The sequence below is a fragment of the Daktulosphaira vitifoliae genome, unplaced genomic scaffold (assembly GCF_025091365.1).
Source record: "Daktulosphaira vitifoliae isolate Bord-2020 unplaced genomic scaffold, ASM2509136v1 Scaffold_3, whole genome shotgun sequence".
NCBI lineage: Eukaryota > Metazoa > Arthropoda > Insecta > Hemiptera > Phylloxeridae > Daktulosphaira > Daktulosphaira vitifoliae.
The window spans coordinates 27,948,838-27,965,107 of NW_026099574.1; the positions used below are offsets into that span (position 1 = coordinate 27,948,838).

Consider the following 16,270-nt stretch of genomic DNA (forward strand, 5'->3'; position numbering starts at 1 on the left):
TAATTTGATATATGTTTAAAGGACGCAGTATTTCCGAAACATTTTTAAAAATTAAGTTGAATAAGTTATTTTTTGTAAAAAAGTTGCTATTTTAAATCCCCCCCAATAAGCAGTTTAAGTGATAGATTTTCAAAAAAATGATATCAAATGAAAGTTAAATGTCTAAGGTTTTAGTATAAAAAAAAATTATGTTGATTTGTTGATTTTTGAAAAAGTTATGGAAGTTTTAAGAAAAAAAAGTGAAAAAAATGACAAAATTTACCGATTTTTAAATTTGTAATTTTTTTGGATATTTCCCCCATTTGCGGGGGACGAGGGAAAATTTTTCAATTTTTAAGAGTAATGTCTTCAACTAGATACGATTTGTGATCTTTTGACGTATTGTTGAAAGAAATCGATCCAGTGAGAGCTGAGAAAAAGTGGCAACAGACATAAAAAAAAAACACATCAGTAAAATTAATACCTTCTCAGCTTGCATCGAAGCTAAAATTAAAAAAAAAAAAAATGTTTTGGTTAAGCAAAATTAAAAGGTTATAGATAACAACAGAATTGAGTACCTCATGCGCTAATCTTAAATGCGACCCAGGGCGATGCACAATGAATGAAAAAAAACTACATAACTAACCATAACAAATTCAATATTTCGCACAATCGATTGGTTTAATTTTACACGGTTTAGACAAATAGAGACGAGATTAAATTAATTAATTTATCATAACATTTAATTTAAATTTCAACAAAAAAAAAAAAAATACTAAAAAAAAACCCAGCACAGTGGGGTGGCGGCACAGTGGGGTGGTGGCACAATGGATTAGTGGCATAGTTGGGTCCAGTATAGATGATATCTAACAGTGATTAAAATCACTATCATAAAAAACGCTTCGATGCAAATCTGTAGTTAGTGTTTAATTAAAAAAAAAAATTTGTTAAAATAGCATATTTTTAATATGGTAGCCATTTGCGCATAGAAGATAGGTCGTCGGGACAAATTTTTTTTTTCATTTTATATTACATAAAATAAGCTTTAATTTGATATTTGTTTAAAGGACGCAGTATATCCGGAACATTTTCAAAAATTAATGTCTTCAACTAGATACAATTTGTGATCTTTTGACGTATTTTTGAAAGAAATCGGTCCAGTGAGAGCTAAGAAAAAGTGGCAACAGACATAAAAAAAAAAAAAAAANGTCCAGTGAGAGCTAAGAAAAAGTGGCAACAGAAAAAAAAAAAAAAAAAAAAAAAACACATCATAGTAAAATCAATACCTTCTCCGCTTCGTATCGAAGCTAAAACGGAATATTATGAATTCGATTAACGATTTATTCGATGGTTACACAATTATTTTGCTTAGTTAATATCATGATTTAATCATTTTCATAAAGTATTATGGTGGGTTAGAGGGTTAAAATTATTAGCCCCCTTTCCTGGTTGCCCTATTAAGGATACTCAACTAAAATTAACTTTATTAAAGATAAATTCAATTTTTAAGCTAAAAAGCTTAAAGTAATTGTTTTTAAACACGAGATTAATTAATATAAATTATAAATTATTAAAAATGTTCTTTAATTATTAATAAATATATTACATATTTGTTTTAATATTTTATTGTCAGTTAAAATATTAAATAAACAAATTTACAATTAAACTTATAAATTAATGATTAAAAATCATACTGTATATAATTTTTTTTATCTACTCTTTCAATAAGTGCTACCATAATACTTGTTTCTCTCCGGTAATTAAAGACTGACGACTTTCGTATTACTCTATTTCTCCATATACAAATGCGGAATGTCTATTAATATAATTTTAGTAAAATGATGCCAAGAACAGCTTAAACATTAACAGAAAAGATTTATATTGTATATTACAGTGATCCTTGTTGTGAGTAACTAAAATGTTTAACTCACAATATTTTTTCGGAAATTATTATTTGAAGTTATTGAACCTCTATATTTTTTTATTATTTTGTCGTTTTTAATGTTTAAATTGTGTTAAATAAAAAATATTGACTCAAAAAATGTATATTGTAAAAAATATACTATTTATATTATTTTTTGTTATTTTCAAACGATGCAGTTGTGGAAATATAACATTTGGTGAGTTAATTATAACGTATACAGCATTTTAACTCTATTATTTAATTAGTAAAAAAACATTTATAATAAGTTAATATATTTGTAGAAATAAAACGTTAAGATTAATAACTGAATTAATATTCATATTATTTTTAGAATAAACATATTGTATATGTTTATGTACTTATATGTATGTCTATTTTATTAATTTGTTATACAATAAATTATTTATTGTATATCATAAAAATCGATTGGTGTCAATTATGTAAAATAAATAAATAAAATTTTAACTATTGGTAGTGAACTTTAGAGAGTATTGAGAATATTAAATTTGTTAATTAATAAAATTTATATTGATGAAACTCAACATTAACGTAATCTGGTTTAACAATAGGGGTAATAGGTAAGAAAACTCTTATGAAAAAAATTTAATTGTTCAGGAAAAATGTTTATACTCATAATGTCCTACAAGTTACGTCACTGTCAAAAATAATGATATTACTTATATTTATATATGCATATTTATAATATTTAATTTGTTGTTTAGGTGTTTTATTTATTGACGAGTATACAATGCAAGAATCAGCATTTTTGTCAGCGTTGGAGGTAGCTAAAGGCAAAATTGCTGATTCTAATTTACAACTGAATCACGAAAGTCGACAGATATCATCTTATGATTCATTTGAAGCCCAAAATGTTGGTATGTTTTATTCCTATAAAAAATTTCTTTAGATTATAATATTATTTGCATCGCCCTCTGACTACACTCAACATGAAATGTTAAAATAAATAAACATTTTATATATAGTTATTTATCAGTTAAGTTTATTTTTCATCTAATCGTGTATAAATAATAATGATTTCTTATTTTTTTTTTATTATAAATTCAATTTTTATATATTATGGTAAATAAACGAAATATTTGTTGTGAATTATAATAAATATTATATTAATTATAATATAAGTTATTTTTATATAAAAAAACAGAGGGTAGTATGCTTAATAACTCATATAAACTTAATACTTTTCTTTATAAGCGTGTGAAATGCTGAGTATTGGAGTTGTCGGCGTGTTTGGTCCATCGTCTGGAGATACAGCACCCATTGTTCAATCAATATGTGATTATAAGGAAATCCCACATATTCAGACTAGGTGGGATATTAATCAAAAACGTGGATCATGCCAAATAAATTTGTATCCACACCCGAGCACATTGGTTAAAGTAATCGTGTAATACAGAAATAATTAAAAAATTTTAATTGCACTTTATTATGTTTATTATTAGGCACTTACTGATCTAATAGTTGCTCTAGGCTGGGAAAGCTTTACAATTATTTATGAAAACAACGACAGTTTGATGCATATTACCGACATTTTAAAATCACCACCAAGTAATCATCCTATACGGATTCGACAATTAAGTTCAGGTGGTAATTACAGATCCGAACTTCGTGAAGTTAAAGACTCTGGAGAAACAAAAATATTGCTTGATTGTACAATTGATATATTAATGGATGTTCTTATACAAGCCCAGCAAGTAGGTCTCATGGGTTCGGAGCACAGTTATCTAATTTCATCATTGGTAAGCTTACACATCTAATACAACAATTTAAAAAAATATATGTATAGATTTTCATGATTTTTTGAGATAGAAATATATTCTTTAGGATATGCATGTGTTAGATTTAGAACCATTTAAATATAGTGGAACTAATATAACTGGTATGCGACTTGTGAAACCTTATGAAGATGATTTTAAAAATGCCATAGCTCAATGGTCAGATTATATGAGTCCATTTGAACCAGATGACACTACAATAGACTCTGAAAGAGTACTAGTAAGAAAGGATCAAGCAATTACAAGAATGATTAAGTTTTACCTATGTACTAATTAATCTTTTTCAGCTGGATTCTGCATTAATATATGACGCAGTTCAACTTTTTAGTGGTTCTATTTACAATTTAAGCAAAGATTTTGAGATCAGTCAAGATATTACACCATGCAATTCTAGCATATCATGGAAACATGGTTTCACTTTAATTAATCATATGAAGATGATTGTAAGTATCATAAAATTAATTTATCTATCGAATATGACTAATGTTTATATCTTAATTAATATCAATTTCAGAAAGATTTTAAAGGTTTAACTGGAAAAATTAAGTTTGACCAGGAAGGATTTCGATCAGATATTGATTTGGAATTGGTTGACTTGACGCAAAATGGTTTACGAGTTACCGGTACTTGGAGTACTAAAACTGGTGTTAATATTTCGGTAACCACTTCACCACAAGCCGTTCAATCGGGGAAAGAAGATCTTCGCAACATGACTTTTGTTGTTATTACTGCTTTGGTAAATAAATTTACTACCTTCTAAATTAATATTCATTGTTTTTAATCTCAAGTAAAAATAAATTTATAATATTAACAGACCAAGCCTTATTGTATGGTCAAATTATCTAGTAGCAAACTTGAAGGTAACGATCAGTACGAAGGATTCGGTATCGACTTGATTAAAGAACTAAGTGAAATGAGTGGTTTTAATTATACATTCAAAATACAGGAAGACAGTAACAGTGGAAAAAAAGAAAATGGAAAATGGAATGGAATGATAGGACAAGTTATTGATGGAGTAAGTATAAAGAAACGATTGTAAAAATCTCAAATACAAATTATGAGTATAATTTGAATGTTGAACTAAAATCTCGAAAAAATATATATAATTTAAAAATATTTTGTAAAATTTAGAACGCAGATCTTGCAATAGCTGATATTACTATAACTAGACAACGAGAACATGATGTCGATTTTACCAGTCCATTTATGAATTTAGGTACAAATGCATTTTAAAGAAATAATTGTTAAAAGCAGTACTAGATTATAGAATAAGCGTTGAAAATTCTAAATTTATGAAATTGTTATGCAGATTTAAATTAGTTATTTTATTTTCAGGTATTAGTATACTTTATAAAAAATCAACAAAGAGTCCACCCAATCTGTTTTCATTTTTGGATCCATTTAGTTCTTTTGTGTGGCTCTGGGTGATAACAGCATATTGTGGTGTTTCTATACTATTATTTATAATGGCTAGGATAAGTCCATATGAGTGGACTAATCCTTATCCTTGCATAGAAGAGCCAGAGTATTTGGAAAATCAGTTCAGTCTCTCTAATGCATTTTGGTTCACAATTGGATCACTCATGCAGCAAGGTTCTGACATAGCTCCAATGTAATTTTTAACAATGCATTGTGATTATTTTTAAGATTCATTAAAGTTATATTATAACAATTATTAACGATTTTTAGCGCTGTTTCAACTAGGCTCGTCGCGGGAATGTGGTGGTTCTTTACTCTTATTATGGTTTCATCTTATACTGCCAATTTAGCAGCTTTTTTAACAGTAGAAAATCCATCGGAACCCTTCAAAAATGTTAATGAATTAGCTAATCAAAATATCATTCAATATGGATGTAAAATGCAAGGATCGACTAAAGATTTTTTTAAAGTATTGAATTAATATCTATCAAATCTATATATTGTTCATAAGATTAACATATCGCATTTTATTAGAATTACACAAAAATCAAATTTCTTTATTTTGATTAATGTGACTGTCTGAAAGATGGTATAAATTATTTAATAATTTAAAAAAACTTTAAAATGAAACTTAAACCATCAATTTTCTACGAATTTTTCTAAAAAGTATTGTTTTACAGGATTCTAAAGATCCAGTTTATCAGAAAATATATAACAATATAATGCAACAAGAAAGTACATTATGTACTAGTAATAACGATGAGGGTGTTGACAGAGTAATGAATAATAATTATGCATATTTCATGGAGTCCACATCTATTGAGTAATTTTAAGTATAAAAAAAAGAATACGATTTATTATTAATTTAATATTTTGTTGATGTCTGAATATAAAGATATGAAGTTGAACGTAAATGTAAGTTAGCTCAGATTGGTGGTCTTTTAGATAACAAGGACTACGGGATAGTAATGAGAAAGAGTAAGTTAACATTTGACCTCTTTTAAAAATATGTATATTTATAAATGTAATATTCAAAAAATACGTAATTAATGTTTTTACAAAATATAATGGAGTAGTATTGATATATTTTTTTATCTTAATTTATAATAGTATTAATGATAAATAAATAAAATAACGATAAAGTACAAAAATTTATGAATACTCTACACATAAAACAAAAAGTTTATTGGAAAAAGAATGAAATTTGTTAACTAAAAAACTAATTCATTTGTTTTAATTTAGAAAAAATAAGGATATTAAATATTATTATACATTTTTTTTTATTATAAAATATAGAATACGGTCCTGATTGTTGGTTAAAATATATTAGACTAATAACGCGTAAAATAATTTTTTTTTCTAAAGTCATTGTAAAAAAATAATGGTTAAATAATATAAATATTTGTAAAAATAATTAGTTTTCAACATTTTTCAGAAAATACTAAAATAAATATGAGATGATAACTTACTTATTTGGGAAAATAAAATTTTTGTTAATAAATTGAACGATTATATTGATTTTTAATGAAATTTTAGATGCAACTTATCGAAATATTTTAAGTGCGAATATTTTAAGTTTACAAGAGAAGGGAAAAATCACAGCTCTTAAAAATAAATGGTGGAAAGAAAAACGTGGTGGTGGATCTTGTCAGGTTCGATCAGTTTTGATTTTTATGTATATTATTTAACAAATCAAAATAATTGTTAAAAATTTATAAAGTACATGGTAGTAATTGAGTTGTATTTCAGGATAATGTCCAAAGCAACGAAGCGAGCGAGTTGAGCATGAAAAACGTAGGTGGAGTATTTATTGTTTTATGTAGCGGAGTTGGAGTAGCAGCTATTTTGGCTTGTTTTGAATTGTTTTGGAAACTATGGAAGACATCCGCAAAAAGAAAGGTATTAATGACATTGTTATTATGGCAATAATTTTCTTTAATTAAACATAAGGAACTCATAGGTATTTTTTGTTATGATTAATTTATTAATCTTTACTAGATTCACAAATTCAATTTATATAGTGAACTAATGATACTAGCTTTTTTATAATAATTTAAAACTAATTGTTTAGGTATCATTTAAAAATGAGTTCATGGAAGAATTTAAGTTTATTGCTAAATGTCGTGGATCAACAAAACAAGCGCGAAATAGAAATGGCAGTGACAGTTCTATTGCAATGGCATCCAATCAGTACTTAGATAAAATTTCCGATAAACGTTATAATTACGAAAATTAAAGAAAATGTTCTATAAATAATTAAGCTTTCTGGAAATAACGGAAAATAAATGATTTTCAAGCATGTATTTATTGTTGAATATGCGATTAGTTTTTTTTAAACTATGACATATTAGAAACAAATAAACTAGGTAGCTATTTAGTTTAACCAGTGTAATATACAGAGTGGTTCAGTAAGTGAGTTTTTATATAACTTCTTTTAGGTTTAATTGTATGTAAACTTAAAAAAAAATTCCCATATGTTTGTATGTTTAAAATAATTAAGAACATTTTTTCTAAGGTTATTACACATTATTTTCATGGATACCAAGAAAATTTATAAATTTATTTATTGTTTACAACGTAAAGTTTTGAACAAAAAACAAAGGTTAAAAAAAGAAATTATTTAGTGTACATTATGGGTACAAATGTTGTTTAAAACTGTATAGATATAAATTCTTGAAACTTATTTATATGTATATAAAATCTATTAACTCCCAGCAGCTTGCCCTCTCTGAGTAATATTAATTTTAGGGTCTTTATATTTGGAAGATAAAATTTAAACCGCAATTCTAGTATATAGCCATCATGATGTTAGTGTAGTATATAAAATAATATATTTTTTAGTTTTTAGAGTTTGAAGATTCTACCATTGATTTTTTTAATGACATTGTTCAGTTATTTTCCATTTAGTTAAAACATTGTATTTACATTAAAATACACTATTGCATATTCTTAAACGTAATTTTTCCTAAAAGAAAACAGATAACTCGGAATTGACGTTTGGTTAGAATTTCTATAATTTGTTACAAAATGTATGAACTAACACACATTTTTTTGTAATAATTACCAAATTTTTATTTTAAATTTGAACTTTATATTTCTATAAAAAAAATTCAAAATAATTATTAATTATTTAAATAATTAAAAAAACCAGTTCAGTGGGATCTTAGCGTCGAGACGCGTAATAGTTAAGTTTTACAACTTGTGTATTCGTAATTTTATAATTTCACTCAAATATAAGAAGTTCGATGAATTATTTACTTCATTAAAAATAACCTATTTTTTATTTTTATTTTTTTGTAAAAATTGCATATTTTCTTTATTTTTCATAGTAAAACAATAGCCGGGAAAATTTTTCCTTTAATATTGTAATACAATTAAAAGCTTTAATTTGATATTGGTTAAAAGTTTAGTTACATTAATTATAATTGTTTTTGTTATATTTATAATTGTTATAATTATTTTAAAAAAAATTTTACTTGCGTGGGTGGTTACTTATAAAGGTTACTATAACTAGGTTTCTCATCGGTTTTTTACAAATATTATACTAAAATATAACTTATTGTCTCTAGTATACTTTATCAAAATTTAATCTGGAGCAGTATTTAAAAAAATAATAATATCAGTTTCAAAATGCAGAAAAATAATTTTGAAAATGCCATTTTTATAGTAATGTAATTTTGAGATACTTTTTTTAAATTTCTAAAATTAAAAGGGTTTTTTCTAATTATTGGTGCTGATAGGTGTAACTAGATAAATAGTTTTAAGGATTCTTTTAAAGTATTGATTATTTAAATTGGTCCAGTGAGATCCTAGAATTTTCATGAACAGACATATAAAAAACATATACCATTACAAAACTAATACATTCCAACATTGCATCGAAGCTAAAATGATACATGATTGATAAATTAAAAAAACATGTAAATGAAGATACCAATAGAAAATTCTCAATTTTATTTTTATTTTTTGACTAATTAAGTGGTTTATGATAAATGAATCTTCCTGTATTGAATTAAAATTGAGTGGTGTAGTAAAAATGAACAAATTATTAAAGGGAAGTTTAAACATAGCAATATGTACACTGTTTCAACTTAAAGTGTGAATTAACATTGTAGAGGTAAAAAAACCCTTAATTATGGTCGCATTAAAAATAAGGGTATTCTATTAAATAAAGCCATCTCATTCCAATAATTTAAATTAACATTATTTTCATTCTACTAGCTAATTACAAGGAAGATCCATGTGTATATATACTCACATGACCCTTATCATACAGGGTGTTCAGTAAGTCAGGAAACGGGTTTCTATTGTTCTCATTGTTTGTAACAATGAGAACAATAGAAACCCGTTTCCTGACTTACTGAACACGCTGTATAGGTTGTTATAGTACACCATATCAACCATTTTATATTACTGCGCAGTGTCATTTTTAAATATTGTCTGCATGTTTAATGTTTATTATTTATGAATGTTTGTATTAAAATATAATCAATGTTTAAATTAATAGATTATATTTGACCGTCTCCATTATTGTTCTCTTCAAATATGATTCTACCCTCTATATTTACTAACGTTGATAATAAAAAATTAATATATTGGAATAGAATGTAAGATGTAAACATTGAACAAATCATATTCTATTTTTATCAACTAATGAGGAATTAACTAAATTTACTGACAAATGTTTGGGACTTTGTTCACTTGATATAACTCCATAAACCGTTGATGTTAATAATATGTTAACTTGTATTTAATAGTCGGATATTTCTTAAATAAATGTTTTATTAACTTAAGGTCTATTCACTACCATTAACTTAAAAAAAATAAAATTGTAATTGTTTATTAATTATTTATTAACTATGAGAAAATAAACTTCAATAAGAATATCAAACAAGTACTAAAAAAAAGTTCTAAAACAGTGTTGCTTGTGTATTCTTAATTGAACCGAAGAAACATGGAGTTATCCGCTAATTTTTCAGATACTTTTCTTCATATAGCTATAGACAATTTTACCAATTCATTGTATGAAGTAAGTGTTTAATATTAATCACTTTTTTTTATCATCACAAAATTAAAAGAAAGTAATATAGTTTTTAGCCAGGGATTATCACAAAAAGGTCATTTGATATGAAATATAATATAAATAAAATATAATCAATAGAAGTGGAAAATAAAATAATGACTATATATACAGCAAAGTAATTCTAAAAACTTCTAGTAAAAAAAATGAAAATAATGTAAAATATTTCTGTAAAGAAAAATTAAAATGTATTATAAATGTAAAAATATATGTACTGTTAAAAGAATATATATAATATATAAAAGAAATAAAAATCTGTAATTTTCATTTATTACAAAATTTCAAATTATTCTAATATTGGTCACAATAATATTCCTAACATTGTTCAGAAAATGTATGTTATTTCGTAACATAACATACTAAAAAATTACATTTTAAAGAAATAAATTATGACTAAATAATTTAAAAATCAGTTTAATATACTAATTAAAAATATAGAAAATAATCATCGCTTTTTTTTTTATTTTTTAACAAAACTGTGCTTTATATAGTTCCTAAAAAATGTCTTTTTTTTTGTTTAAATCTAGTTTAAAATGTTATTTTTTTTATATTATTGAATACTTATTTTTTATAACAAGTGATACTTTATAATTTAGTAGATATAAATATTAATATTAAAAAAAGTTGTCAGGACTTAAGTTTTTCGGTTATTAATGAAAATTACAATAACACCGATTTTATGTCAACGAAAAATGACAGAATATTTATTTTATATTCACTTAACAAATTGCATATAATATACGTATGTCACACTATGTGCACTATGCTCTAACTGTTAATTATTAATTGTTAATTGCGGTCTTGTCGCTCTGCTATATATTGTACCATAGATATTCTAGAAATTTCCTCTAAGAATGTTCGAAAAACTTTATGCGTATATGTATTTTATGTTGCCTATCCGTCACGAAGATTCTAGATTATTTCATGCTACAGGACTACCACTATATTAATCGTAGGAACATATTATTACATAAAGAATTTTTACATAAACATAAAAATGTACTACAAAAAAACATTTTTATATGTAATAATATAAAAAATCCTAAGAAAAACTTTGATATATCTAAAATTAACTATTAAAAAACTATCCCATATTAGACGGGGTTCTCTTATAGTGGAAATATAAAATTTTTTAATTTACAAATTATGTAAAAAAAAAAAAAAAACGTTTATATTTAAATAAATAGACATCAAAAATTATAATGCAATTCAAACTCTTCAACTAGATGTATAATTAATTTTATTACTTAAAATAATGTTATATTGAGGAAAGGTTATATAAGTCAGGTGTATTCCTTTGATATATCCTGAGTACATCACTGATTAAAGTGCAAATATTTTTATCTTTGAAAAAACTATGAATGAAACTCAGTTTAATTTAATAACTTCTCATAAAAAAAATAAGATTAACTATTCAAATTATTTTATACAAATAATATTAAACAAATTTTTTTGAAAATCACTTGTATGTGATTTCTTGTATTTCTTGCTTGTAGTAAGAAATCGATATTTTACATAAACTATTTTTAAAATTAAATATTTTTATAAGGAATTTCGCAAGATGGATGGAAATTTATTTTTTTCGCCATTTAGTATACAAGTTGTTCTTTTTCTTGCAAGCATCGGATCAAGAAGAAACACTTATGAAGAAATTAGAAGTACAATTCGTTTACCATCAGTCGATTGGTCAGAAATGCTTCCAGCGTATAAAACCTTATTATCATCCCTTAAAGTAAGAAAATCAAAAAGTTAATTTTTAGAAATATATAAAACAGATAACTATTTTATATAGCAAAATGAAGGGTTAAAATTGGTGACTGGTACATTCATAGAAAATTCGTTTGATGTGAACAAAAGCTATGTTGAAAATGCAAAAAACTTTCTTAGTTCAACCGTAGAAAAATTGAATTTCCAAACAGATCCCAATAAAGCGAGAGTTTATTTAAATGAGTGGGCACTAAATCACACAGACGGAATAATCAAGGAAGTATTTCCGGATGGTAACTATTAAAAATATATATTTCTTGACTACAATAATAATTTTTAATTATATTTTAGCTTTGATGAGAAGCTAAGAAGATATTAATTTTACCATGATGTGTTTTTTTTGTGTCTGTCATTACTTTTTCTCAGCTCTCATTGGACCGATTTTTCTCAACGATACGTCAAAAGATCACAAATCGTATCTAGTTTAAGACATTACCCTCAAAAATTAAACATTTTCCCCCCATTCCCAGTAAATAGTTAAAATCCCCCCAAAAATTACGATTTTTAAAATCAGTAAATTTCGACATTTTTTAAACTTTTTTTTTTAAAAATTGCCATAACTTATTGAAATATATACAAATCAATATAATTATTTTTTATATTAAAACCATAGATATTACTTTTTCATTTGATATAATTTTTTTGAAAATGTGACCCTTTATCTGCCCACAGGAGGGGATTGAAAATAGCAACTTCTGCACAAAAATTTTATTTTTCAACCTGACTTTTGAAAATGTTCCGGAAATACTCCGAGCTTCAAACATATACTAAAATAAAGCTAATGTTATGTACTTTAAGTTCAAAAAAAAAAAAAAAATATGTCCCGACGACTTATCTTCCATTTAAAAATGATTGCCGTAGATAAAAAACATAGATTTTGGTGTTAAAATTTACGATTTCATATTTTATTTTTTCAACTTTAAAAAACTATAACTATTTTAAAAATGTATGGATAAATGCAAGTATTTTTTCATAAATATTTTATGTTTACTTCTTTCATTTGTTGTACATTTTTTGAAAATCTGACTTTTGATCTGATCGATCACAGGGTGAATCCAAAATAACAATTTTTATACATAAGTTAAACTTTTTCAACTCAATATTGGAATATTTTCCGGAAATATTGGAAATATAAAAAAGTTGTAATTTTAAATCTCCTCCTGTGAGCGGTTAAATGTTAGATTTTCAAAAAAAATAATATCAAATAAAATAGAAATATCTAAGGTTTCAATATAAAAAAAAGTTATTTTTATTCGTTCATTTTTAAATATGTTATAGTAATTTTAAGAAAAAAATGTCAAAAATTACTGATTTTTAAAATCGTATTTTTTTTGGAGATTTCCCTCATTTATGAGGAAAGAGTTAAAAATTGTTAATTTTTGAGGGTAATGTCTTCAACTAGATACGATTTGTGATCTTTTGACGTATCGCCGAAAGAAATTGGTTCGGTGAAAGCTGAGAATAAGTGGCAACAACCACAAAAAAAAAACACATCATGGTAAAATTAATACCATCTCAGCTTCGCATCGAAGCTTTTTTCTTTTGAGTCGAAAAAATTAATTTTACATTTGAATTAGCTTAAATTGCCAATTTTATCTAAAAACAAATGCGACAAACGTTTGCCAATTTAGTTAATTTTTCCTTAATTATTTTTGAATTAGAATTTTGGCTTTGAATAATCCACCAATTTCTTAAAATTAAACACTATCTACATATTTGCATCGAAGCGTTTCTTATGATAGTGATTTTAATCCCTGTCAGATATTATCTATACTACTGTCAACTGCTACTGTTTCATTAATTAATTGTACTTTTTGTAGGAAGTATTGATTCAGATACAAAATTGGTAATTGGGAATGCAATACATTTTCGTCACTTTTGGAAAAATAAGTTCATAACTGAGTTAACAAAAGAAGAACCATTTTATCTAACACCAACAGAAAAAATCAATGTCCAAATGATGAAAAGGAGCTATATATTTAATTATTACAAAGATTCGAATTTAAATTTCTCAGCTCTTGAATTACCATACGAAGTAAATTATTTAAAATTATTTTTTATTGCTAGACAAATATAATTTAAAATGTACATTATTGAAAAGCTACAGAAATTTAGGTACCAGTTATTATTATATATATTAATATAATATATATATATACACATTAATATAATTACAGTTATTGTTTTAATTTACATAACATTAGTCTCAAATATTTTAAATAAATTCAGAAAAAATATGAATATGAGTATATTTTAAATTAAGTTTTTATTGTTTTATTTTAATGTTATTAATGTTAAGTATTAATATATAGTAAAACTCTATTGCTATATTAAATGATAATATCTACCACATTTTTTTTAGGATAGAAAATTCAATATGATAATTTTATTACCTGACAGCAAAGATGGATTAAATACTTTAGAGAAAAATTTATTCAAAATATCCGATTTAAAAAATAAAATGATGACTCATAACGTAACAGTAACTATGCCAAAATTTAAAATTGAGCAGTCTTTTAAACTTAAGAATACATTATCAGAGGTAATTGTATTATTTAATAAAATATATTGGTATATATAATATTTAATTCATTTTTATGTAAAAAATAGATGGGTTGTAGTTCTATGTTTTCCAAAAATGCTGATTTCTCTGGCATGATTAATTCAAATTCAAATGAGTTAGTAGTGTCTGATGTTTTACACAAAGCAAATATAGAAGTAAACGAAGAAGGTACTGACGCTTCTGCATTTACAGGTAATAGTTTATAGCCGTTATGCAAAAATTAACTTGGAGAAAATTTTATACCAAATTTGTTGTGACAATTTAGAATTGAATTTATTATAACACTGAATTTTTTCAATAATTATTTGATTAAAAACTATTAAATAATATAGAATTATTTACACAAATATGGTATATACAATGTATCGGATTTAATTGACAACGCTTTTAACTTTTAATCTAATTATCATTATTTTTAAATTATTTTTTAAAATAGTTATTAATATTTTGACTACGTTTAAATCATATATTTTATCATTTATCTCTAAAAAAAAAGAAAATTTTAAACTTTTTCAAAATTTTGAAATAGCTATTTTTTAATACTTTTCTAACAAAAAAAATTATTATGAACTGATCAAAATTTAAAAAAAAAAGAGGTCATTATTTTCGTTTTTTCTTTCTAGAGACATAAAATAAAAAATATGTTTTTAACAATCCAAAACTGAAAAAATTATTTAACAAAAAATAACTAAATTTGTTAGGTCAAAATTTATTAATGGTGTTATATTATACAAATAAAATATACAACTTAAAAATACATAGTATATATTTTTGGAAATTGAATTCTTGTCTTGAAGTTCTAAAAAAACAAAATTTTAATCGAAAAAAAATTATCTAGTCATAACTCACCTTGGGGGAAATATACATTTACTTGAACTTAGTAATTTTTATTTAATGTACTTACTAATAACCATTAAGAATTATTGACTTATTTTTTATAAAATATAGGCATAATAATCAAAAAGAAAATGGGAGAAAGAATTCAAGGATTTCCTGAGGCTACATTTGTAGCTAACCATCCATTTATATTTATGATTAAATACAATGATGTTGCTTTGTTTATGGGCCGTCAAAACAGATTTTAAGATATTTTTGTGTAATTTTTCCTCGCATTTTAAAACGCATAATTAATTATATAGACGAAATGTTTTTTAATATTCATAATTTTTTTTTTAATAATTAATTCAAACAACTCATTAAAATTAAACATTTTTTTGATATCAAAAAATAAATAAATGTATTCAATAGTTTATTGTTAATTTAATAAAAATTATCTATTATTCTGAAAAATAATTAAATAACCTTTTACAGTTTTTATTTTTTTTTTATTTTTATTTTTTTTATTTATTTATAAAGTCTACCTGACATCTCGTCATCTTGACTTACAGTTAACACATATAATTTTTTGACATTTGGAAACAATAACTTATTATAATTTTTTTTTTTTTTTATTATGAAAAGGCTTCGACAACTTATGGACATTAGCCTACAGTTTTTTTTTTTTTTTTTCATGATTATTATTTGTACATTAATTAAAGTTATAAGTTGACAATCAATTGATTTAAACTATATACACATATTTATCATTAAATTTTATACAATAATGTTATGAATTTACATTAAATTTACAAGTCTTGCGGTTTCATAGAATCTGTAAATGGCATCCGTGTTTGCTTCGCCCAGAGCTTCCTCCATGTTGTTGGGGTGGCCTAGTATACTCCGTTCATCATTGTATGTGGGACAGT

The 16,270-nt window shown here is 24.4% G+C and overlaps 2 protein-coding genes across 2 annotated transcripts; both read left to right on the forward strand.

Annotated features, from left to right (window-relative positions):
- Nucleotides 1–1,757: 1,757 nt before the first annotated feature.
- LOC126901142 (glutamate receptor ionotropic, kainate 2-like) lies at nt 1,758–7,418 on the forward strand. Its single transcript, XM_050677404.1, has 16 exons — nt 1,758–2,099; nt 2,626–2,778; nt 3,116–3,300; nt 3,364–3,660; nt 3,746–3,916; nt 3,984–4,139; nt 4,211–4,432; nt 4,511–4,711; nt 4,828–4,912; nt 5,032–5,308; nt 5,386–5,584; nt 5,796–5,938; nt 6,011–6,093; nt 6,652–6,767; nt 6,865–7,014; nt 7,187–7,418. The coding sequence occupies exons 1-16, from the start codon at nt 2,021–2,023 to the stop codon at nt 7,349–7,351; spliced, it is 2,682 nt and encodes an 893-aa protein (XP_050533361.1). The 5' UTR covers nt 1,758–2,020; the 3' UTR covers nt 7,352–7,418.
- A 2,412-nt stretch (nt 7,419–9,830) lies between these two features.
- LOC126902498 (leukocyte elastase inhibitor-like) lies at nt 9,831–15,842 on the forward strand. Its single transcript, XM_050679850.1, has 7 exons — nt 9,831–10,144; nt 11,745–11,927; nt 11,988–12,195; nt 13,783–13,997; nt 14,325–14,504; nt 14,573–14,717; nt 15,474–15,842. The coding sequence occupies exons 1-7, from the start codon at nt 10,070–10,072 to the stop codon at nt 15,608–15,610; spliced, it is 1,143 nt and encodes a 380-aa protein (XP_050535807.1). The 5' UTR covers nt 9,831–10,069; the 3' UTR covers nt 15,611–15,842.
- The last annotated feature ends 428 nt before the right edge of the window (nt 15,843–16,270 follow it).

Excerpts from the sequence above, each read along its gene's own strand:
- LOC126901142 (XM_050677404.1), top strand. The coding sequence starts at position 2,021 with ATGTATATTGTAAAAAATATACTATTTATATTATTTTTTGTTATTTTC. Across the intron at positions 3,301-3,363 it reads ACCCGAGCACATTGGTTAAA|GCACTTACTGATCTAATAGT; the intron begins GTAATCGTGTAA and ends GTTTATTATTAG. Across the intron at positions 5,939-6,010 it reads ATGGAGTCCACATCTATTGA|ATATGAAGTTGAACGTAAAT; the intron begins GTAATTTTAAGT and ends CTGAATATAAAG.
- LOC126902498 (XM_050679850.1), top strand. The coding sequence starts at position 10,070 with ATGGAGTTATCCGCTAATTTTTCAGATACTTTTCTTCATATAGCTATA. Across the intron at positions 11,928-11,987 it reads CCTTATTATCATCCCTTAAA|CAAAATGAAGGGTTAAAATT; the intron begins GTAAGAAAATCA and ends TATTTTATATAG. Across the intron at positions 14,718-15,473 it reads TGACGCTTCTGCATTTACAG|GCATAATAATCAAAAAGAAA; the intron begins GTAATAGTTTAT and ends TATAAAATATAG.